General features: G+C 43.5%; 2 protein-coding genes and 1 pseudogene across 2 annotated transcripts; 1 reads left to right on the forward strand and 2 right to left on the reverse strand.

Annotated features, from left to right (window-relative positions):
- Positions 1–22: 22 nt before the first annotated feature.
- LOC136529924 (uncharacterized) lies at positions 23–21,571 on the forward strand. Its single transcript, XM_066522972.1, has 3 exons — positions 23–200; positions 15,226–15,283; positions 20,936–21,571. Exons 2-3 carry the CDS (start codon positions 15,259–15,261, stop codon positions 21,226–21,228), a joined length of 318 nt encoding a protein of 105 aa, XP_066379069.1. The 5' UTR covers positions 23–200; positions 15,226–15,258; the 3' UTR covers positions 21,229–21,571.
- On the reverse strand, positions 16,156–17,712 carry LOC136525298 (uncharacterized; annotated as a pseudogene).
- Positions 21,572–21,864: 293 nt separating the features above from the next.
- Positions 21,865–24,739, reverse strand: LOC136527710 (G-type lectin S-receptor-like serine/threonine-protein kinase LECRK3). Its single transcript, XM_066520518.1, has 2 exons — positions 24,201–24,739; positions 21,865–24,107 (listed from the first exon to the last, which is right to left on the reverse strand). The coding sequence occupies exons 1-2, from the start codon at positions 24,697–24,699 to the stop codon at positions 22,084–22,086; spliced, it is 2,523 nt and encodes an 840-aa protein (XP_066376615.1). The 5' UTR covers positions 24,700–24,739; the 3' UTR covers positions 21,865–22,083.
- Positions 24,740–25,522: the final 783 nt, after the last annotated feature.

Raw genomic sequence — 25,522 nt, forward strand, 5'->3', positions numbered from 1 at the left:
CTCTGTTCTCCCTCTAGTTTTTTTTCCACAAACCCTAGCAGTAGGCGGAGGCGGCGGCTGTCGGCGGACAGCGGACTACGGCGGGCGGCGCGGGCACAGGGCTGCGGGGTGCGTTCGACGGCCGCACCCGCAGTGGTCCGTCGCGCGAGCTGCCACTGACCCACAGACCGAGGGACTACTCCAACTGTGAAATTCAATTTGTAAGTTAAGATTTGTTCATTACCGATTCCAAGCAGAACCACCAACACTGATCATTACTTAGTCTATTTATCATACATATTTCGCAGGTTGGAACTTTAATATGTTAACAATTGGTACTTTCTATATGTCAAACAATTTCAATTTATGCTCAATTCTATGAATCTATGAAAGCATGCATTATTATGTGTTACATTGTTTCTGCTATATATATTATACAACTAGAAACCACGCGTGGCGTTGCCGCGCGCTCTTGCAGCCCGCGAGGTGTGACAAAGTTCATGTGTCTATTTGGTGATGTAAATAATGCACATGGGATAGTTGTATTTTTAGATGGAAAAATATTGATAACTCTAACTACATGGTACTAAAAGTTAAGAATGCAACTATTTAATTTGTTTGATAGATAATGAAGCATATTAATTTATGTAAATAAAAGGTATAGATAATTTGATATTAAGGAAAAACTGAAGCATTTACTCAAGGTGTGTGTTGACATAAAATGTGACACACTGTGCCTCACACACAGCAAGCCGGAAAGCATGGCTTCAATCGGGTCCCCGGGTACTTCGTGATCCGGAAACGTGCCAGTCAGTTTGACCTGAAAAAAACTAACAAGGGATAAAACAGTTAAATGCCAAACCGGAACATGTCGGGTGAGACCAGACAGTTCCATATATACGGCCCTGAAGCCACTTACAACGACATACAGCTATAGGAAGCTGTCTGCCAACAAGTTTATAAACCATTCAGCTAATCGTAAGATGAACACACGTAAAGATCCGATTGCCGAATGCATGTGCATGGGAAGACATGTTTGAATAAGTGAAATTAATTATGAGTTAATGCATAACCAAGCTCAGCAGTCCAGCTGAGTTGGGGTCCATGAAGAAGGAACATGCAAATAAACACGATTAAACTAATCTAAAATCTGCATCTGCCGCACGACACCTAGTTTCGTCAAAGCTTAAACGTAATTAACATGCATGAACCCACAACATGTGACAATCTAGATTAAAATAATTCAGTCATTATGAGCATGTTATCTATTTGCAAAGGTAATATGAAAGTAATGATCATTGAAGCACAAATAAAACTATAAGAGAGGGCCGAACAATATCAATCTAGATTGGGCAGAAGTGTGTTACAAATATATAAAATATTTAAAACATGCAACACAGGATAACTTAATGAATCTATTTAGATTTTGCCGTATCTAATAGAGCCAGTAACTATCTTGCTTTCACTAAGCATATTGAGCAAACGCCTGCCGCACGGTATCTACTCATAAACAAAGCATAAGCAAAGACTTCTTGATTGTCAAGCAAAGATCTGCCGCACGATCATTGAAAACAAACAAGACTACTTGCCCCACGTCTAAATCCACCGCATGATACTAAACATGATAACAAGGTTGTCGGAACTTACGGAGGTCGACGGATCGATGACTCCTCTCGAAGAACTCGACGACACGACAAAGAGACTCGAAAGTTGGCACGGGGCCGGTTGTATTGATTTGGTTGTGAACCCCTATTACAATGGTCGAGGGTCCATATTTATACCCTAGACAAAACACGAGTCCTAAAAGACTACGATTTACAAAGGAACTCTTAAATAAACTTGGAAACTACGATTCCTTGCCCTAAACTCTCAGAGTCCTTTATTATTACAACTTTCATCTTTTCGATCGGCTTTGCCTGCCATCTTCTGCTTTCCCGAATGGAGTCACCACCTTCTGAAGTAACCGACTGCACAAGCATTTAGCCGACCGCTCGTTTTGTTTGCCGAATATCCTTCTTCCCGCATGCGGGTCCACCTACCATCCTCCAAAGTCGACCAAAATCCAGTGTTAACACATGCCCCCTCAATTTCGGGATAAAAGTTGTTTTATTCTGAAATTGACCACAAGCTCCTTCTTCCTCCTAGGTCAGCACCGTTCAACACCGCAGCCGCTGTCCAAAAAAATTCAAGCTTTCAGCGCAACCTCGGACCCACTTCGAATCTTCAATGGCGACCCAGGATGAAATTCCAGAGGTAAACTTCACTTATATTCGGCAATTTCCACTTGATCTTCCCGTTCTTCTTTTGGCTTATTCCTCTTTGATTTCAATCACCCTTTAAAGGAATACAAGAATCAGATTTTGATCCCTTATGCTGCCAACCCCGATTCCTATTTCCTCGGCCCAATGGGAAATCCTGACCCTTTTGAAATTATCGAGAAGGAAACCCAAAGAATCCCTTTCAAATCTGGGATCACCTTGCCAAACCGATGGCCAAACACGTTCAAGAATTGGCCATTTCCCCCAATCGCTGGATGGCGGAATTGGTACAGGAGAATGCTGGAGAAAAGCAGCAGCCACTGGGAAAGTCAAGACATCAGTCATTGTCTGGAATTATCCTTAGCAGAAACACCCAGAAACGATTCTCTTTTGATAGCAGCTTCCCATTTTTGGTCTGACACCATTAATGCCTTCATCTTCGGCCATGGTATGATGACCATCACTCTAGCCGACGTGTTCATGATGACTGGCTTGAACGTGTCACTACCAGTATACCCTCATAAGTACAAGAGCAAAAGTAATCAAAGAGCCGTCAGCTCTGGATGTGGATGGGTCAAATACATCCAGAACTACATGAATGCATCTGGCACCATTTCTGACAAAGAGTTGAAAGCCTTCATGAATATGTGGCTATGCAGATTCATCTTCTGTGGAAAATCCAATGAACCAACTTTGAATCACATGGTGATGGCTGAAGACTTAGCTGCAGGCACTCAGATCCCACTAGGCAAATATCTCTTAGGGTCTGTTTATCATATGATGCATCAGATTACTCTTCAGATGCGCCAAGGTGGAGAAATCTCTTGTGTGAATGGTCCCTGGTGGCTAATTCAAATGTGGCTCCAGCTATACATGCATCAGATAACCCCTGTGAGCCTCTTCAATCTAAGTTTTCCTTCAGTTAACTATGCTGAAGGCAGTACAGCAAAGGTTAAGGCTTGTCAGACTTATGGGGAAGCAGCATCATCTATCAGCATTGACATAGACATTGGTCATTTCTTCAAGCTGTTTTTCAAAGGATTCGGTAATGTACTCTGGTTCCCTTACAGAGAAAATGAAAATTTGACTTTGCCCTGCAAGTTTAGCTATGAAATTGGTTGTTCAGGTCAAGAATCCACAGAGATCTTTAACTCCTTTATCAAACCTTGCACTCTGCCAGCCAAATTTCATCATGGGAGGTTAGTGCAGTCCACCTATGAATTCTACTATCCAAATATGGTGGCCAGACAATTAGGATGTGGCCAGCTGCCCCTAAGATTCCTCTTCTCAACAATCATAAAGTCAAGAGAAGTAATAACAGAAAGAATGGAAGCCAAGAAAATCTTTGAATTAGGATGGGAATTGCCAACATACGAACCATCTCCATTTGGGCTAATAGATGTTGCTCATCCCTTCTTTGTCTCTTGGTGGCAAGAATGGCATGCTCATATCTTCAATATATCAGTTCATCCTTTATGCAAAAACTTGCAGCCCGATTTTACTTCTGATAGTGAGGTAATTTCATTATGCTCATCATTTCCTGCTCTTGAATTCACTTCTTATTTTAACATCTGGTTATGCACAGAATCTTGAGTCTACTCCCCCTGCCGAAGCAATCCAGTACTATTCGGCTGGTCCCAAGCCTGCTCTGGGGTTTGATGCTCCAAAATTAAAGGAATTCATGAAAATTCCTGTAACTTTGGATTCAATACCTTTAAAGGCAGTCATGAGAACTCCTGCTACTTCAGCTGCTGCATCTTCAAGAGGAAAAAGCAAAAGGAAAACACCTGAAAGTTTTCTCTTACCCAAGAAACTAAGTACCAAGAAAGCCAAATTATCTCTTAAGGCATGAACCTTTTATTCTCTATCAGGTTAACAACCCCACTTAGCAGTAAACCTGACCACCTCTATATTCATTACTTCCATTGCAGCCACAAGTCAAAATTCTCAGACTAGGCAGCATCTCAGCAGCTGTAAAACCAACTCCTGAAGTTTCCACCGAAAATGAAGAAATCCATGACAGTGAAGCTTCAGAGACTCATGAGGCTGAAGGTTCAAAGGCTCATAAATCTGATGAGACTATAGGTAACATCGTTCAACCAATTTTTTTTTAAATAACATCTATCCCTTATGCTCATTATCATTTACTTTATTGAGAATAGATGAAATCTTAGATGAACTGGTAAGGGAAACTTCTCCTGATCAAGCTCCAAACCCGTCCCTTCTGAACATTCAGCCAAGTCCTCCAGCAAGCCAGGGTATAACCCATCCTGATGATCAATCAGTTCAGCAGGTAATGCCTTGTCTTACACTATATTTTAGCAAATTCACCCAATCGGCTAACACCTCCTTTCTTCTCTTTTCTTTTAGAAGAACATCACTAAACCGACCACTAGCTACTCCTTCTCTATTGAGGACTACATCATTGAGAAAGGTGAAGAGATTACTTCTCAACAAACCTTATCGCTGGAAAATCAGGCTCGGCTAAAAGAGGTGATCATTCTGCTGAACAAGGATACCATTAGTCTGGTTCAGGATGCAGATCAGATAAGAGACCTCCTTGAACTCATTGATCAAGATATCCCTTCTGCTCTCAAGGCCCCCCTAGAATCTACAGCCCATCTTGATGACCACTTTGCCATGGTGAGAAGGGCAACCAAGAACATATCTTCGAGGGCTGCTTTGCAGAAGGATAGATCTTTGAAGAAGCTGGAGATTAAAGATCTTCACTCTCATATCCAGACTACAAGAAATTCCTTGACAACCTTGGAGCCTAAACTGAAAGCCATGGAGGATGAAAAAAGCAGACTAGAAGCTCAACTAGCCAAACTGAACGCCAAAATTCAGTCTCACAGGGCCCATATAGCTAATTTGCCGAAGAACATAGAAGCAGCTTCACTAAAGATAACTTCGGCCATCAAAGAAGATCAGCAAATCAAAACTAAGTTATCCAGCATCCAGAGTTCTGAAGATGTGGATCAGAAAGTGCTAGATAATGTTAGCCGAATCAGGACTGAAGCCATAGAGGCAATCAATCAGTTTCTGAACAAGTAGACATTGGGCTTGTAATAAACTTAAGTGTGATATCCTCTGTCCCTTGATCAATCAACTTTATGTTTACATATTTTCATTCGTTTGAAAAAGCAATCGGCCATTTTCCCTTAAATTTCTCGATTAGAATGTAGCCGATTGTCTCCATTCTTCCGATAGCCGAACGAATCCTAATTTAAATGTTGTGAGGGTATAGCCGAACAACGCTGGCTCCAACAAATCAGGGAGATAGTCGAACGACGCCCGACTTAATCCATGCCTGGCCCAGCCCAGTAGCGGTCCAGCTAAAAGGGAAAAACCCTACTCCATCGTTCGGCATTCTCGCCCCATGACTCCGTGAAATTCGCCACGATTCTTTGCTCCGGCTTATAAATAGACCCTTCCGTTAGCCTTCATCGCTATCTCCGTTTTAGCGTTCTCATACCTGTCTCCTCCACTTCCTTTGTTCAATTCATTCCAGAAGAAAACCCTAACCTCCACCAAAGCAAATGGCGAACAGTGGCGACCGTGGCAAGCAACCTGCCGATGGAGAGGCGGAAGGAAGCAGAGCATCACGCTGCCAGCGCCGTGGGTACGAATCGGCTTTTTGCCCCCTTGCGATTTTCTTGTTCATCTCTTAGTTTCGATTTTTTCTTCCTCATTCATCAGGATAAGGGTCATCAGCTCCAGCCAATATCATCTCCTTCCTCCGGCGACAGCAGCTCAACCGGGAACTCTATCATCCGGCTCCTCTAGATCCTCCAGCTCTTCAAGCTCCTATCATCCCAATCCTTGGGGCCCGGTGGAACCAGCAGATGCACACCATCCATATTCTCACGAGGAAGCGCTCAAGTTTCGCTAGGAGAGGGACGAGGCCCAGGAGGAGCTAGGCGACGTCTTCAAGAAATTCGGCATCGAGCAAGCCGAATGAGAGGATCAGCGGAAGCAACTCTGCGACGCCATCACCGGTTTGATATCTTCATTTGGTTTTATCATTCTGGCTTCCCCCGCTTGCTGACCCATTTTTTTTTCTTTTCTGCCCAGCTCTTTCTATGGAGAACGACCGCCTGAAGGCGGCGGCGAACAAGGTTGCCGACAAGGTGAATGCCCAGGGGAAGACATCCGAGGTACGCCTTGATGCTGTGGACGGCCGTGTTGATCAGGCCATCATCCAAGGTGTGCACCTTGGTGTTTCTCTCGAGCTGGCGGCAATGACCTCCCGAACCAACGAAGACTACTCCTTCCAGCCAGTCGGCTTCGCTGGAGGACGCCCGGACAAGATTGACGACATCGATGAGCGTCTGGAGGTCTACGATGATCATGCCGTCGCCCTTGCCGAGTCCACAAATCCCCAGTCCGTCCTCAACAAGTTATTTGAGGAGTAGTTTGTATTAGGATGGACTTCTGTAAATAAACTTGTCTTTTGGAAGAATACTTATTTCTTTGATTCTTTTTGGTAAAATTCTGCCTACGACTGTCAGAAAAATGCTGAAAACACCCCGGTCTTGCATAAACATTCTTGTGCTAGAGGCGATGCAAACTGCATCGGCTATCTTGTGCTAAAGGCGATATGAACAATATCGGCTATTCTCAGTTTTATTTTTTAGGCTAAAGGCGATTTCCCCTTTATCGGCTTTTCTGATCTACGTTCATGAACCAACCTCAACACTGGGTAATATTTCTTAAGAAATCTTCCATTGATAGCTCTGGTAAACTCCTCCCCAAATAAAGTCTTCAATATGTATGCATTGCCAGGTACACATTCTACTATTCAGAAAGGACCTTCCCAATTTGGAGACCATTTGCCAAACGCTCTATCCTTTGTTCCAACTGGCAATATAGTTTTCCAAACCAAGTCTCCTTCTGCGAATTGCTTCAGCCTAACCCTTTTGTTATAATACTTGGCAACGCGTATTTTATTTTTCTCAATATTTTCCAATGCCTTGAGACGAATCAAATGTAAATCTTCCAATTCATCCATCATCAGATTCTTATAATCTTCTTCTACCAATTTTTTCTGTAACACAACTCGCCTTGAACCTGACCGTAATTCCCATGGTAATACAGCATGATGCCCATACACCAGTTCATAGGGAGACGTTTGAGTGGACCCATGACAAGCCATTCGGTAAGCCCACAATGCTTCATTAAGAACCAAGTGCCATCTCCTTGGTTTTTCATCAATCTTCTTCTAGATGATTTTAATCATAATCTTATTTGATGCTTCTGCCTGACCATTAGCTTGTGCATAATAAGGAGAAGAATTATACAACTTAATCCCCATATCTTTGGCAAAATCACAGAATTCTGAAGAAGTAAACTGAGTTCCTTGATCAGTTGTTATAGTTTGAGGAATCCCGAATCTGTGAATTATATGTTCCTTAACAAAACTGATCATATTCTCTGACGTTACCTTCTTCAAAGGGATAGCTTCAACCCACTTGGTGAAATAATCCGTGGCCAAGAGTACAAATTTGTGTCCCTTACTAGAAGAAGGATTGATCTGACCAATTAAATCTATACCCTATCCTCTGAACGGCCAAGGCTTGATTATGGGATTCATAGCAGACGCTGGAACTTTTTGAATATTGCCGAATTTTTGACAATTGTGAAACCCTTTGTAATATTCAAAACAATCCTCCAACATAGTCGGCCAAAAATAACCAGTTCTTCTAATTATCCACTTCATCCGATAAGCTGACTGGTGTGCACCACACAATCCTTCGTGAACCTCATACATCACTTTCTTGGCCTCTTCTTGACTTAAACATTTGAGCAATACTCCATCGATGGACTTGTAATATAACTGATCATCAAGGAACACAAATTTGAGAGCTTTGTACCTGAGTTTTCGGGAAACTTTTTGAGATGGACCTTTCAGATAATTGGTAATTTCGTATCTCCAATCACCATCTACTTGATCAGTATTTAAAACACCTTCTTCTATAGCAAAAACTTCCCGACTCTCTCGATATCCAGAAGCAGCTTGAGCTAACTTATTTGCTTCTTCATTGTACTCTCTAGGGATATGATGCAAGGTTACTACCAGAAAATTCTTCAAAAGTTCTCTACACTCCTCATAATATTCTCTTAACACATTGTTCTTGCATTCATACTGACCACTCAGTTGATTAATCACCAACTCAGAATCCCCAAAGATTTCAACAGCAATGGCCTTTACTTCTATAAGAAGCTGAAGCCCTCTAAGCAACGCTTCATACTCTGCCTGATTATTAGTAACATGAAATTCAATAGGAACCGCATACTCAAAAGTTTTTCCTTGTGGGGAAATCAAGAGAATACCAGCACCACCACCTTTGTTACAAGATGATCCATCGAAGAACAAGGCCCAAGGCACAATGCTTATCGCCTCAACAGAAAGATCCCGATGTTGGGTAATAAAATCGGCAATAATTTGACCTATTACCGCCTTTGCCGATTCGTACCTTAAATTAAATTCTGACAATGCTAAAATCCATTTGTCAATTCTTCCATTCAAAATTGGCATTGATAGCATATGTTTGATTACATCAAAACTAGAAACTACCACGCATTCGGCATTCAATAAATAGTGCCGAAATTTGGTACATGAGTAATACACACACAAGCAAAGTTTTTCTGTAGCCGAATACCTTGTTTCCGGGTCTAGCAGCTTTCGGCTAAGATAAGCTATGACTCTTTCTTTTCCTTCAAATTCTTGCATAAGGGCCGATCCTATCATTAGGCTATCGGCCGCCACATACAACTTAAAAGGCTTGTCAAGTTGTGGAGGTACCAGCACAGGTGGCGCCTTCATATATTGCTTGATCTCATCAAAAGCCTTTTGTTGTATGTCACCCCATACAAATTTTTGATCTTTCTTGAGCTTTAATAAAGGAGAAAAGGGTAAAACTCTCTCTGATAGATTGGATATGAATCTTCTTACAAAGTTGATTTTGCCTAACAATGATTGTAGTTCTGTGAGATTGGTTGGCGGCACAACTTTGTCTATTGCTTCCATGCTCTTTTTCCCAACTTCAATTCCTCCTTTATGAACTAAAAATCTCAAAAACTCACCAGCCGAAACTCCAAAGGCACATTTGTTTGGATTCATCTTCAAGCCATGCTTTCTTGTGCACTCCAGAGTCTTTCTTAAATCGGCTAAATGTCCTTCATGATTTCTAGACTTGACCACTACATCATCGATGTAGATCTCTACAATCTTGCCGATCAGCTCGTGAAAAATATAATTCATAGCTCTTTGATAAGTTGCACCGGCATTCTTTAACCCAAATGTCATGACTATCCATTCAAACAAACCAATATGACCAAATATCTTCCATTGCCATAAAAATTTAATTATAGCCAGCATTACCATCCATAAAACTAATGACTTCATAACCTGCTGCTGCATCTACTAGTAAATCAGCAACTGGCATTGGGTAACCATCCATGGGAGTGGCCTTATTAAGATTTCTGAAATCTATGCAAACCCTCATTTTTCCATTTTTCTTGTATACCGGTACTATATTTGAAATCCACTCTGCATACTTGCATGGCCGAATGAAGTTTGCTTCTATTAACCTTTCAACCTCCTTCTTCACATCGGCCAATACCTCCTCTTTGTATATCTTCCGTGGAGGTTGATTGTAAGGACGAAATCCAGGTTTAATGGGTAATCGATGCTCAACAATGGAACGATCCAATCTAGACATTTCCGTGTAATCCCAAGCAAAACAATCTTTAAACTCTTTCAACAGATCTATCAACTTTGATTTATATTCTGGGTCTAACTTTGCACTAATATACATCGGCCTTGGCTTAGAACCATCACCAACATCAATTTCTTCCAACTTATCAGCCGACATAAAACCACGTCCCAACTTTTCTTTGTTGCCATCGACAGGATTTCCCATTAAAAATTACTATGAGAGCCGACTGCTTGGATCGGCTATTGGCCCTCGCTGAAAACATTTACAGGACCTTCTTTCCACACTTTTCCAGAGAAACAATCGACGCCTTCATATTCCTAGTAGGTAGATTCTGTGGCAGCAACACTTACCGAATCATCAGCATGTACAACTTCAACGTCATCTCCAATCCATTGAATGAGAATTTGATGCATGGTTGAAGGAATGTAGCAATTAGCATGGATCCAATCTCTGCCCAAGAGTAGACTATATGCCCCCTTGCCATCAATGACAAAAAAGGTAGTAATCAGAGTTTTCGACCCAATAGTCAGCTCGACATGGATAGCACCTCGGGTATCGGAAGGGTTGCCAGCAAAGTCTCTAAGCACCATGTCAGTTTTCAACAATTCTTCATTAGTCATCCCAAGCTTTCTGAAGGTAGTATAAGGCATGATATTGATAGCAGCCCCTCTATCAACAAACATCTTAGTTAAAGGCTTGTCATTGACATATCCCTTTAAATAGAGTGGTCTCAAGTGACGATTCTTGATTGGTTTGTCAAAAACAGCCTGCTGTGTTAATACAAGCTGAGCCATCAAATCCTGACATTCACTTTCATCAAAATTAGAGTACACCTCTTCTTGGACATCTTGGCTTTCGGGAGCTATAAACTCTGATGGGAGGAAGAAAGCCATGCAAGCATCAGCCGAAGGACCAGATCCATCAGGCTTCTTCTTAGGACGCCATATTTGCTTTGTTTCGGTAACTTCCTGTTTCAACTCCCTATTCCTCAACCGTTGAACTCTTCTTTTCTGACTTTTCCTCAGGCCTGGAGGACACCACTGTCCTTTTTGCCATACGTATCTATAGGAATCAGCTTCTTCATCATGCACCCTATCATGAATTCAACCTTGACCTGCAAATCTTTTCCTTTGCTGATTCTCAAAATCATCTATTTTTAAGCGCCGATCATCTTCAGGAACCTTCGTTCCAAGTCTTTCATAGACGGGACGGCGGTTGACTTGAGATTGCCTATACTCGGAGTACTGAGCACTACACTCCGGACAATTATTTCTAGCAGGCAACCTCAAACCTTCATTCCAACAATGCCTAAAGAATGAACAACCCTAATGAGACTGCTCCTGTTCTGTCATGTATTCTTCTTGCTCCCTTCGGTATACCTCTTCCTCATACCTCCGGCATTCTTCCATAAACCATTGCTTCTTATAGTATTCCTTCTCTTGCTCTCTCTGCCACTTGTTTGGCAAAATACGTGATGTAACTCTGGGTTTGGAAGTTTGACCTTTCTCGGTTCGGCTATTCTGAAACCGAACTCGTTGCTGCAGCTCTCTACTGGTGACTTGCCGATCCGGGTCAACAGCACCACTTTTCTTTGCTCTATCAGAAGTCAACACCTTCATCTTGCCTTTACCTTTGAGATCATTGGTAGAGACCATATTCACAGAGAAAGAAATCATATTTTGTGGAAAAGGCTGATCATCAATTCTCATCTTGCCATCAAACTTCAAATGTCCCTCTTGGATAGCTTTCTGGATTCGTATTCTGAACACTCGGCAATCATTGATAGAGTAAGAATTAGTATTATGGAAGCCACAATACTTTTTGTCTTTCACTCCTTCAGGACGTAGCATGGGATGTCCTTCTAGCAGCTTGATGCGTCCTTCCTTCATCAATAATGCAAAAAGCCTGTCTGCCTTAGTAACATCAAAATCATAGGTTCCCTTTTGTTGTTTCAACCAGCGTTGACTAATTTGAGTAGGCTCCTTTGCCCAATTCAACTCAGCTACAGCTATCTCATCTTCATCAATATACTCAGTCGCTTCCTCCAGAAAACCTTGATACACCTCATTAGTGGCATTGTTCTTCTGAAAGTGATTATCTCTCTTGAATCCTTGGGCCTGATTACTCATAGCTGCTAAACGCTGTGCAAGTTGGCCAAGATCATTAAACTCCATGCCGAACAACTTCTCCCTGATATTCGGCAACATTCCTGGTATAGCTATTCCAGGTAGTTGATCATCTGGTAAATTCAGAGAATAACACATATTCTTGGTCTCCCTAAATCTGCGAAGATATTCCAATGGTGTCTCATTTGTTCTCATCCTCAGACTCATGAGATCGACCAACTTCTTCTCATTAGTACCCGTGTAGAAATATGAATGAAACTTCTGCTCTAGCTCTGTCCACGTACCAATGGAATGAGCTGGTAAAGACGTGAACCACGTGAAAGCTGGTCCTGTAAGAGACAAAGGAAAATATCGAATCCTCCAAGCTTCATCTGAAGCAGCTTCTCCAAGCTGCATTAAGTACCGACTGACGTGCTCTATGGTACTAGTATCATCTTGACCAGAAAACTTGGTCAAATCTGTTGGAGGCTTCACCCTTGGAGGTAACGCCACTCTGTTGTACCACTCTGGATAAGGAGACTTGTATGAATAGGATTGATTTTTTGGCTTCAAGCCGAACTAATTCTGCATCATATCAGCCATCCTGTGCATCAAAACATCAATGCCTGAATCCTGATTTCCTTGTACCTGCACTCCAGAAGGCAATCCTGAAACACTCCTATACCCTGGATTTGGCACAGCATTGATAGCATTGTAATCAGTAAATTCTTGATACCCATCTCCATACATATTCTTCTGCAATCTGTTTGATGCTGGAGAAACTCTATAAGCTGAAGGTGGCACTTCTCCTGTGGTACCAAATGTTACCTGGCCATAGGTGGGATGTGATTGCTTTTCAGTGTGAGTCAATCCACCTATATTTGAAGTCGATGCTCCTTCTTTTCCAACAGGCTTCTCTTGATGCTTTGGAACATTGAAAAGTGTCGGTCCACTGAGTGGGCCAACATTTTCTTCAAAGTATTTATCAACCATTGGACCAAAAGTACTGATCATGATTGCCCAAAAGGTATTCAGAAAAGCTGTGTGATGGTTTGTCATGGTTTCTCCCATAGCTTTATAAACCAGGGCTGCCATCTTCTGAGCATCCTCCTCTTTAGTGTAATCAGTTTGATGTGGAAGAAGAACCCTTGGCATTGACTGCTTTTGAAACACTTTGTTGCTCTTGTTTTTGGAAAAAGACATCAAACACTTCTGTTGGTATTGCTCACATGCTTGTAGCACTAAATCCCTGTAATTATCTGGCAATTCTGCCATGCTCACATCCAGAACATGATCATTGTTGATCTCAGACGCCATCTTGAACTAACAGATGGTCCCACCGGGCGTGCCAAAAAGTGTGTTGACACAAAATGTGACACACTGTGCCTCACACACAGCAAGCCGAAAAGCGTGGCTTCAATCGGGTCCCCGGGTACTTCGTGATCCGGAAACGTGCCAGTCAGTTTGACCTGAAAAAACTAACAAGGGATAAAACAGTTAAATGTCAAACCGGAACATGTCGGGTGAGACCAGACAGTTCCATATATACGGCCCTGAAGCCACTTACAACGACATACAACTATAGGAAGCTGTCTGCCAACAAGTTTATAAACCATTCAGCTAATCGTAAGATGAACACACGTAAAGATCCGATTGCCGAATGCATGTGCATGGGAAGACATGTTTGAACAAGTGAAATTAATTATGAGTTAATGCATAACCAAGCTCAGCAGTCCAGCCGAGTTGGGGTCCATGAAGAAGGAACATGCAAATAAACACGATTAAACTAATCTAAAACCTGCATCTGCCGCACGACACCTAGTTTCGTCAAAGCTTAAACGTAATTAACATGCATGAACCCACAACATGTGACAATCTAGATTAAAATAATTCAGCCATTATGAGCATGTTATCTATTTGCAAAGGTAATATGAAAGTAATGATCATTGAAGCACAAATAAAACCATAAGAGAGGGTCGAACAATATCAATCTAAATTGGGCAGAAGTGTGTTACAAATATATAAAATATTTAAAACATGCAACACAGGATAACTTAATGAATCTATTTAGATTTTGCCGTATCTAATAGAGCCGGTAACTGTCTTGCTTTCACTAAGCATATTGAGCAAACGTCTGCCGCACGGTATCTACTCATAAACAAAGCATAAGCAAAGACTTCTTGATTGTCAAGCAAAGATCCGCCGCACGATCATTGAAAACAAACAAGACTACTTGCCTCACGTCTAAATCCACCGCATGATACTAAACATGATAACAAGGTTGTCAGAACTTACGGAGGTCGACGGATCGATGACTCCTCTCGAAGAACTCGACGACACGACAAAGGGACTCGAAAGTTGGCACGGGGCCGGTTGTATTGATTTGGTTGTGAACCCCTATTACAATGGTCGAGGGTCCATATTTATACCCTAGACAAAACACGAGTCCTAAAAGACTACGATTTACAAAGGAACTCTTAAACAAACTTGAAAACTACGATTCCTTGCCCTAAACTCTCAGAGTCCTTTATTATTACAACTTTCATCTTTTCGATCGGCTTTGCCTGCCATCTTCTGCTTTCCCGAATGGAGTCACCACCTTCTGAAGTAACCGACTGCACAAGCATTTAGCCGACCGCTCGTTTTGTTTGCCGAATATCCTTCTTCCCGCATGTGGGTCCACCTGTCATCCTCTAAAGTCGACCAAAATCCAGTGTCAACAGTGTGTCCCAATAAATTGAGAAGAGAAGAATAAGCATCTCAAGGCATTGCCACACCTTTTCTGAGCTAGGCAGTGTATTTCTTCAACAGCAAGGACCATCGGAAAAAAGAAATGGGGCTAATTCCGCCAACCTTTTTTTATGGTGTATTGAACAGAGGCCACTCGTGCAGTTTGGCTCATAGAATCTCAAATAGATACATCCACAGAGAAATGTAGGTAGTAAGTCAGAGAGGTGAGAACCAAGAAGGCACCATCAGTGAGGAGAGCAATTACCAAATCAAAAGAAAAGGATAAATCACAGTACTGGGTGTTCTCTGTGCTGCTACTTTTGCTTTGTTTGTAGGGGGTGACCCTGAATTACTGATCCCCTGTGTAATTACAATGTTGTACTCTGAAATTTCTTATAGATAAGCATGCATGTAACCTTTATTATTAACCAGGTGTTACAAAGTCACCAAGGACAACCATGGAGAATGTGCTTGCAACATCTGCAGTTTGGTATGCCTAAGGAGACAAAGCCAGATTAGCTGTGGTATTAATAAATACTAAATTTACTAAAAAGAAGATTGAGCCTCACTGATATTAACTGGAGTGACGAGCTCCAAGAAAATGTGCTACACAACAAAACCCAGGCCGAAAACGCTAAAGGAAAAATGCATTCATATGTGAATAAATGAACAAAGAATGTTCCAATGGCACTATGTTCAAACAAATTGCAGAAATCAATTTGGGAAGAACTGATGAAATGGCTGTGCAGCCAAAATGCAAAGGTTCCATTACTTTACAGCTATTATTAGAAACTAGTCTCTTTTATTATTTGTCAGATAATGTGATCACAATTCTCAGAAGTGCTAACAACAAATGGGTCAGTGATGATCAATTCCAACTAAAATGCGCATGCAAGGCAATAGAACTTAGAATCTTGTCAGAAATGGAAAATACATAACTTACAATCTATCTGTAGTGTTGATAACTAACTACAAGTGCAGAAATCTAATCAATGAGGCATTGAGCATTCTTCACGATTTCTCCCAAACTATTAGGAAAATTAATTACTTGGCTTCTGATTGGATATCTTGAGCAACCTAAATTATAAAATGAATAACTTTTCTTAAAAGAATTAAATCAATGTCTAACTAAAGTATAGGGAAGAAAAGAACAAGTATATATTGGCTCAAATAGTCACATGTTGCATTCCAAATGTGCAATTATTGTTTCTGCTCTCACATTGGTTTCATTTAAAGTCCAAATAGAGTTCATTCACATAAAAATTTACTAAGCACTTACTCCTCTTAGCTTGCGGCTTTGTCCACACATTCTGAGGATATGATCATCCAGATAAGCATTGACTATGTCAATCTGGAGTGAAATCATGCTGGAGTTTGATGATGCAGCCAGCCTGACCATCAGCTCTTTCCTCCAGAATCAAATATTCAGATACATGTACACAATAGGAGCAAAAGTATATGCTAGAATACACTGGCTCATGGGCTCAATTAGCTCTGTTCTGATGAATCGTTGCAGTAACATGCATACTGATCAAGCTGTCCTTGATAACCTATTTACTCAACTGCGCGAGCAATTAAAGATAACTTGTGTGATACATTAACATTGTACCTTCTAGAAAAGAGAAGAGTCTGAATTATGCTAAATTTTCAGACTAAAGAATATATTTCCATGCATATAAATTTTTGGCTTCCATCTTTTACCTTTTTCTATGAAAGTCTCTTTTGGAGATCTAAATCTCTATTTCTACTATTATTACAAAAGTTTTAATCAATATACTACAACAACAACAACCACCACCACCAACCCTATCAGTCCCAAGCAAGTTAGGGTAGGCTAGAGTTAAAACCCAACAAGAGCCCTAGTCACGGTTCAGGCACGTCGATAGCCACTTTCCAAGCACTTCTATTCAGACATAGATCTCTAGGTATATCTCATTCTTTCAAATCTCTTTTTATTGCCTCCCTCTATGTCAATTTCGGTCTTCCTCTACCTCTCCTCACATTATTATCTTGACTTAGAACTTCATAATGCACTGGTGCCTCTAAAGGTCTTCTTTTGACATGGCCAAACCACCTCAACCGATGTTGGATAAGCTTTTCTTCGATTGGTGCTACCCCTAGACGATCACGAATATCATCATTCCGCACTCGGTCCATTCTCGTGTGACCACAAATCCAGCGCAACATACGCATTTCTACAACACTCAGTTGTTGAACATGTCGTCTCTTTGCAGGCCAACATTCTGCTCCATATAGCATAGCGGGTCTAATCGCCGTTATAAAACTTGCCTTTTAGCTTATGTGGTACCCTTTTGTCACAGAGAATGCCAGAAGCTTGGCGCCACTTCACCCACCCAGCTGTGATCCTATGGCTAACGCCCGCATCAATATCTCCATCCTTCTGTAGCATCGATCCCAGATATCGAAAGGTATCTTTCCTAGGCACTACTTGACCTTCCAAACTCACGTCTCCCTCCTCCTGTGCAGCAGTGCCAAAGTCATATCTCATGTATTCGGTTTTAGTTCTGCTTACTCTAAAACCTTTAGATTCAAGGGTCTGTCGCCCAACTCTAGTTTCATATTTACTCCCGCCCGGCTTTCATCAACGAACACTACATCATCGGTGAACAACATACACCAAGGGATGTCCCCTTGAATGTTCCTTGTAACTTCGTCCATTACCAAGGCAAAGAGATACGGGCTCAAGGTTAACCCTTGATGTAGCCCTATCTTAATCGGGAAGTAATCTGTGTTACCATCATTTGTTTGGACACTAGTCACAACATTGTTGTACATGTCCTTGATGAGGGTAACGTACTTTGCTGGGACTTTATGATTCTCCAAAGCCCACCACATAACATTCTTTGGTATCTTGTCATAAGCCTTCTCCGGTCAATGAAAACCATGTGTAGGTCCTTTTTCCGCTCCCTAAACCGCTCCATGACTTGTCTTATTAAGAAAATTGCTTCTATGGTTGACCTTCCGGGCATGAAACCAAATTAGTTCATTGATATCCGTGTTGTTTCTCTTAGGCGATGCTCTATGACTCTCTCCCATAGCTTCATGGTGTGGCTCATCAACTTGATTCTCCGATAATTAGTACAACTTTGGATGTCTCCCTTGTTCTTGTAGATTGGTATCAATATGCTCATTCTCCACTCCTCAGGCATCTTGTTTGATCGATATATATTGTTGAACAACTTGGTTAGCCATACTATAGCTATATCCCCGAGACATCTCCACACCTTGATTGGAATACCATCGGGGCCCATCGCTTTATTCCCTTTCATCTTTTTCAATGCTTCTCTGACCTTCGATTCTTGAATCCTCCGCACAAAGCGCCTATTGGTGTCATCAAACGAGTCGTCCAACTGAACGGTGGTGTTCTCATTCTCACCATTAAACAACTTATCGAAGTACTCTCACCATCTATGTCTAATCTCGTTCTCCTTCACCAAGAGCTGCTCCCTCTCATCCTTAATGCATTTAACTTGGTTGAAGTCCCTTGTCTTCCTATCACGAGCCCTAGCCATCCTATAGATGTCCTTCTCTCCTTCCTTCGTGCTCAAACGCTGGTAAAGATCCTCATAGGCCCGTCCCTTCGCTTCACTCACCACTCGTTTTGCAGTCTTCTTTGCCACCTTGTACTTCTCTATGTTGTTGGCGCACCTGTCCTAGTATCTTCATACTAGAAGCTAAGTTTTTACGTTCGGCTCGCCACGCCTAGTCACAACCCTCCTCTTTTACCAGGGCTTGGACCTACTATGTTGAGACACCAAGGCCAATTATACTAAATATAAAAAATATTTCAGCCTGTTTAGTAGCACTAAAGCAGTGACTATTGCAGCCGACTACTGCTGGATAATTTAGTTTTCATCAGAGTTAAAATTAGATGTTGTAGCCAAGTAATTTAAGAAGAGAGGTGAACTGGATAATTTTAAATTTGTGGTAGTGATTTTCTAGGCTGAACTAATTCATTAGAAATACAAAGAAAAAGGTGCGTACATGTCCATTCAGATACATGGCAACTATAGTCTACAGGTTCTTTTGGTGTTTATACGAATGCAGAGAGAGAGAGAGAGAGATGATAAAACTGAGATATGCCTGGAAACTTAATGCTTACATTTGAATATACAAATTTCAGCATGTATATTGCAGAGTTCTATCCCTAATTTTGTTATCTGGCAAGGGGAGTTCAAGTTGGCATAGATGTATACAGCATCATTGTTGTATACACATCATTTCCAGTTTTTGATGAACCATACAGAAAATGGAGATTTGGATGTATGTCAAAATTGCTTAGATGGGTGACATTTTTTGTTACAAAACTGTCACCTCTATGTGTTGTGGTCTGCTCTGTTTGAAATATTACGAGCCCTTCTACTACTTATCCTTGTTTAGAGCATAGGTTTTTATACAAGCAATACAAGTCTATTGTTATGTCCAGTAGTAGTGCACTTGTCTATTGAGTGCCTTGCCTGCATTTTCTAATAGAGGACAGGGGGATTGAACCAAAAATCCTAAGACCAAAAGTACTCACTAATCAAATTGTATCCCAAATCTATGGCAATCCGTAGCAGCAACCATCAAGTAGAGAAATGGAATGGTTCTGCCAGTAAAGGGGTTAGTTCGATTGAGAGGTGGCCAACTCAGGCTTTGACCATGTTCATGACCAGCTTGTACGTGTGGACACAGTATTTGGTCGCCTCCTCCACCCGCCATGGGAGAAGCGGCGGCTTCTGCTCATGCTCATGAAAGAGGAACCGCTGCTGGGTAGCAGGAGACGAAATTGGATCCTGACAAAGAATACAAAGTTGGCTATCTCGACAAACAACAGGATCTTAGCGAATCGACCACCTCTATTTTCTACCTCTATATCATCCACGGCACATCAAAATTCTACTTTATTCTTTTCGATAAAAAATCAACTTTATTCATACGTGCCTCTTTGATTGATGCTTCCCCAAGTGATTGGTTGGATTTGTGAGGGGATGGGTGAGGAGAGAGGGATAGGGGCCAGTGGAGGTGATTGTCACCTTTGCAATCGACCTGCAGGTTAGTCACTGCCCGTGTACATCAGCAGCGGAGCGTAGAAGGCGAGGCGGCGGAGCTCGCAGAAGGACGCAACAAGCTAGTGCTCGGTGCTCCACGTGGAATCGGCGGCGACCGTGGCGCACGGCGGCGAAGCCCTCTCTCCCCGGACCTAGCCTCATTGGGACTTGGGAAGGAGGTGGACATGGAGAGGAGCGGCAACCGGCGGCGTGTAGCTCGTGATGCGCAGGCAGGGGCGAGGGGAGCGGGCAGAGAAACAGGCCCGCGAAGCTTCGCGATGGATCGATCGACGTTAAAGTGGGCGTGAGACCCGAACCGACCCGTATCGGACGGACTAGATCACATGATCCATTGATCCAACGGCTATTGAGTTAACGGGCGACGTGGCGCTATCGGGTGCCCGAGCTTGGACTCGGGATTCGATAGGTAGAGATACACCTATATTGATATCATTAATGCAATTTTGGCAGATCTCCTGCCGACCGTTTCAAAAAAGAAAAAAAGCCAAATATTAGGCCTAAGGTTGTAAAACAAAAATACGGCCCTTTGCATTTCGAATATCCAGCCTCAAAATTCTGGACGTGCTGCCTACCCTTGTCAAGTTTTAGCTACGCATAGCAACTTGCTAAAGCCTGTGAGAACTACAATTCCGCATCGATGAACTTCATTCTGCCTCCTTGTCTAGGTTTCGTGTTAATGGCCCCGTTTGCTGGTTTGAAACTTGGCCAAAACTGGCTGAAAAACACTGTTCCGGCTGAATTGTTGTGAGAGAAAAATACTGTTCCGACTGAAAAAAGAAGCCGAACAAGCCGAATATGGGGTAAGCCGAACAGGGCCAATATATAAGACATCTGCCCCGAATCCAGTCGTTATCATGGCTTATTTTCAAAACTCTATCTGCTTAATGAAATATGCGCTACGGCGTGTTCTAAAAAAAAATAAGACATCTGCCTTTTGTGGGTTTTACGCATTGTTCCTGCTTCTCCTTGATACACCGCCCCTGTTGCAAATGATGATTCATTTCATTTGTTTTAACCTCCAGCTAACACTGTTTTCGCCTTCCTTTCCTGCCCAATCTTTTTGCCCGCAGAACACAACACAGCGATGGACGGCCAGCCAGGTGCTGCGACGGCGACTCTTGGTCCGAGAGTAAAAGCAAACCTGGTTCTGGGATCCGAATCGTTTGCTATCAGCCCCGAGTCCGGTATCCTGTCAGAGCAGCTGGCTGCGATGAAGGAGAAGAGCATGGCGATCCTTAAGGAATACATCACCAAGCACAATGCTCCAAACGATGTCCCTGATGAGCCCGTTGAGGGCAAGTCTGACAGCGAGGGTGAGGCGCTTGTCAACAACCCGCCGAAGAAATCTAAGAAGCAGAAGTGACCGTCCTGAACTTGGTCATCAGATCCATTGTTAGGCACAGCTAGTGTATCTCCAGTTATGTTTGTGACGCAGAAAGACCAGATTGTTGTCTGGCACGTGTTGTTTGTGTAGGACCAAGACCAAGACCAACCAGACGGTCGTCAGACAAAACCTGCAGGTGTAACAACTGTTCGTATTTTCTGTCCAGCAGTTCATACCATTATCATGCAATTCTGCCTCTCTGTCATCTTTCATATTTTTCTTGTCCTACACTGTATTTTTTTCTCTGTCCGTGTGCTGCATACTCAGTAGATCTGTAGCAGAAACACACAGTTGCTAAGAAGTCCATGCTATTCTATGAACTCCGAAGTCTGAATTGAGTTACATTTATAGCTATGTAATATATGGGGGCTATCAATGGATCTGACTAGTCTGTATGGTCAGGACTCAGGAGTGTGCCTCATGATCCAGACGGTGGCTGGATGAACTGGCTGACATATGACAAGCACGCAGACGGAAATCTCACCACTCACTGGAGATCTAGTGGAGACATATGACAAACAACATATTTCTTTGTAACATAAAAATCCATAATAATTTACTAGTATGACAAGCACATTACACGGGAACATCGACACAGGAAAAACATAGCCACACTGAAAGCATATTACACACTCGTTTACATACATTCCAAATGCCATATCTTTCTCGGAACACAAGTAAATTGGCACACCCGTTTCTAAATATACAACGTTTATAATAATATAAAAGCTGACCACTTAAATATAGTCCTATATGTCATATATTTTAAAAAACAAAACAGAGGGAATAATAAGCTGACTTCGAAGTTTTCTTAGCTGATGACGGCGCTTAGGATCAATCGATCTCGAGGGCACCAACTGTGGTGCTGGAGAAGAGGCTCCCGCCGCCGCCGGATGGAAGTATTGCAGAGAAGCTCGGATGCCTTCGAAGGTCAGGCAGAGGATCGACTTCCATAGTGCCTTCAAGCATCTGTACCACCTTGCGCATCCTCGGCCTGTCTGACGGTTCCTTCTGCAAGCACCAGATGGCCACGCGCGTGAACCTCTCCACGCTCTTCATATCTGCCAGCGCCTCGCTCTCCCCTTCAACCAACAAGTCGGCTCTCCCACGCCTGAGTAAGCTCTCCGCCCAGTCTCTCAGGCTCAGGGCGGAGGCGGACACAGTAATACTGCTGTGATCCTGCGAGTCGTCGTCAGGCAGCTGCTGTCCCCCAGCTGCTGCCCTCTTGCAGCATATCATCTCCAGCAGCATTACTCCAAAGCTGTACACGTCCACCTTGTTGTTCACCTTGCCCCCACCATCAAACCATTCGGGTGCGACGTAGGGCCTCGTACCAGCAATCCTGGTGACAGTGTGCTGTGTCTTTTGGTCTCCAAGGAGCTTGGCAATCCCAAAATCAGTAATCTTCGGTGTATGTATATCGTCGAACAGTATGTTCTCGGGCTTGATGTCGCAGTGGATTATCTGAGACTTGCACCCTTCGTGTAGGTACTCCAACCCTCTGGCGATGCCGACTGCCGCCTCAGCGAGGCAGCTCCAGCATGGCCTCTCTGATGACCGGAAGATAAAATCAGCAAGGGTGCCTCCTTGCATGTACTGAAACACCAGCATCCGATGCACGCCTTGTTTGCAGTACCCAATCAAGCGGGCCAGGTTCTTGTGGTGGATCTGGCCGATAGATTGCACCTCGTTGTCGAAATCCCTCTCGCCGAACTCGCCTGATCTGATGAGCCGCTTCACTGCAACATAAGGTGGCTCCAGACATCTCACTTCCCCTTTGAATACATGGCCAAAGCCACCTCTGCCCAATAGCTCCTTGAAGCCACCGGTCGCTTGTTTAATCTCCTTGTAAGTGAAGCTTATGAGACCTGACATGCTCATTTTGGCCTTCTTTTTTGTCACGTAGGATTGCCATATGTTGTTATAGATGATAGATGCCACAGATACAGTTGCCAAAACACCAACTGTTATGTAAAGCAATTTAGTTCCCAGTGATACAAGGACGACGGGTTCACTTTGCCGTACTTTGATCAGTGCCTTCATGGTAACGTTGGTAATTTCGTTGCCCTGCATCCCGGCTGTGAGCATCCACAGCTCCATGCACTTATCATTATTGTCGTCGATCAGTACAGCTACGCACAAGCAGTTGAGTAAGCAGGAGGTGACACATTCCTGATATGAGCCGGCTAGTTTATGTGTCTTGTATGCGGATTCTGTACTCCAGGATGTGTTTTGCATCTCCACAGTTTTGAACTCCCCGGAGTGGTCTTTCCCATCACAGATGTGGGGGGTAAATTTTGGGGTGCAGCCCATGTAGTTATCCTGTTCATCCAAGAACTCATAACTATCTGGGCAGAAACAGCTTACGTACTGTATGTCGTTGGATATGTTGCAGTATGAGTTCAGGCCGCATATGTCTCTCCTGGTGCATCCATTATAGAGAACATTATCTGGGAACAAACCGACCACGTCCCACAATCTGCCGTTCATGTTGTTCTTTTGGTGGACATATACACGGACGGTGCCATCAGGATCCAGGGCCATGTATTTGTAGTATCCCTCTGTGTAGTTCGGTGTCAGTTGCACCACGGTATGATTTGTAAGGATACTGTAGATGCAGGGATCTTTGAAGTCGTAGTAGATCGCGGACTCGTTGAAGAAAAGAGTTGTAACACAGGCGCCATGGTAATCTGTCTGTGTAGCCCAGTACGCATAACTATTATCACTCTCTTGGGCTCCCAGGTACGTGACAACATTGCTATCACTTTGAACTACCAGAATGAACCGCCCAGAAGTGAAATTCGTGTACGATTTCCTCGACTGAAGATAAACACCGCTGCTATTGGTCAAGTTCATACCTGGGAGGAGCGTATCAGTGGGATCAGTAAAGCTTTCCCACAATAACTCATGAACAGCAACATCATCAGTTCCGCCAAAGAGCTGGAGGTTACCGGAGTCTTGCAGTACGAGAGTGGGGTGGGAGTTGTCCTTGTTGGTTGGAGTCCATGCTTCATCCTGATCGCCGAAGAGGGATAGCGGTCTGTTCTCTGCAGGAAGATGAAGAACATACTGCTCTTTGACAATCACCACGTATTTCGGGATGAGACCATTAATCCCGTTGATTGTCGGTTCGCTCTTTGTCGCAAACCACACCACCGACTTGTTAGTGCAATCGCTTGCATTGAAGTCGAACCATATGGCTAGGATGTACTGGTCTGGGTGGACGCTAGGATCAAATTTGCAGAAGCCAAATGCAAAGACGCCTGAGGAGCTCCTTATTATCGGGTTTTGAGCAGTGGCGGGTGTCTCTCTGTACGGAGGATGTATCTGGTTGGTGGTTTGGGCAGCAACGCCGACCACGAGCAAAGGTGGTTGTTGGAGCTGGAGTAATAAGAACGCAAGCATGGGAGCCAGGAGGAGGAGTGCAATGGAAGAAAGCAGTTGCTCCATGTTTAGGTTGTTCTTCTCTGCTCGGCTGCTGGTATGATGGTTCTTGCTTGTTTGTTGTTCACGTATATGTTCACAGACCTCGCGGTCAATTAGCCGGTCCCTCGGTCTCGAGAGCCACTGTCGTGTCGTCAGCCGGTCTCCGTCTTGACTCTTCAACGCATGCTGGGCCTCATGTTTCTTTAGGCCCGTGTTGTAACACGGCCTTCGAAAGTAGCGGAGACCTACGCGGTCAGCAGTTCGCAGAGACGTCTCCGACCGATCACCTAAGCGAAGGCCCAGCCACCTTGCCTCCAGACCCAGACCCTGGAAAGATGACAGTTTCTCAGACTGTGCTCGCAGGACGCTGTGTGCAACCTCGGCGCAGCCTCCGCCCGTTAGGCGCGCAGGCACCTCCGGGCGAAGAGGGCGGAGGCCGCCCCACTGATAGGCTAATCAAATGCCACCGTCTAATATGTGTGCGCAGGTAAGCAAAGGAAGACGCTCATGGACGGCGCTGGCGCTCCGGTTCAGCCTCTGCTCATATGGGCAGAGGCCCGAGCAGGAGCACGACTGAACCGGGCGTCGGAGGTCGGTGGCTTTCGGCGTACCTGAGGCGGAGAACGACGGCGGAGGGCCAAAGGCCTATCAACGAATCCTGAGGTCCGCTGGGCCGGTTGGTCACGCAGGCCCAATATCTGGTGGCGGCGTGGCAAGATTACCCCCGAGACGAAGAGCAAGTAGAGGAATATTCCCAGAATGTACTGTAGCAGTTGAGGGGCACTGTTGTAAACACCACAAAGGCGGTAGTTGAGCCCTATAAATAGGAAACACTTATAACAGTACA

Source organism: Miscanthus floridulus, chromosome 19, assembly GCF_019320115.1.
Source record: "Miscanthus floridulus cultivar M001 chromosome 19, ASM1932011v1, whole genome shotgun sequence".
NCBI lineage: Eukaryota > Viridiplantae > Streptophyta > Magnoliopsida > Poales > Poaceae > Miscanthus > Miscanthus floridulus.

Bases quoted from the DNA above. Each gene is read 5' to 3' on its own strand.
- LOC136529924 (XM_066522972.1), top strand. From the start codon at position 15,259: ATGTGCTTGCAACATCTGCAGTTTG. The intron at 15,284-20,935 runs GTATGCCTAAGG...TTTTGCCCGCAG, and splicing joins CTTGCAACATCTGCAGTTTG to AACACAACACAGCGATGGAC.
- LOC136527710 (XM_066520518.1), bottom strand. From the start codon at position 24,699: ATGGAGCAACTGCTTTCTTCCATTGCACTCCTCCTCCTGGCTCCCATG. The intron at 24,108-24,200 runs GTAACCTCCAGC...CGCTCCTCCCAG, and splicing joins TCTCGTACTGCAAGACTCCG to GTATGAACTTGACCAATAGC.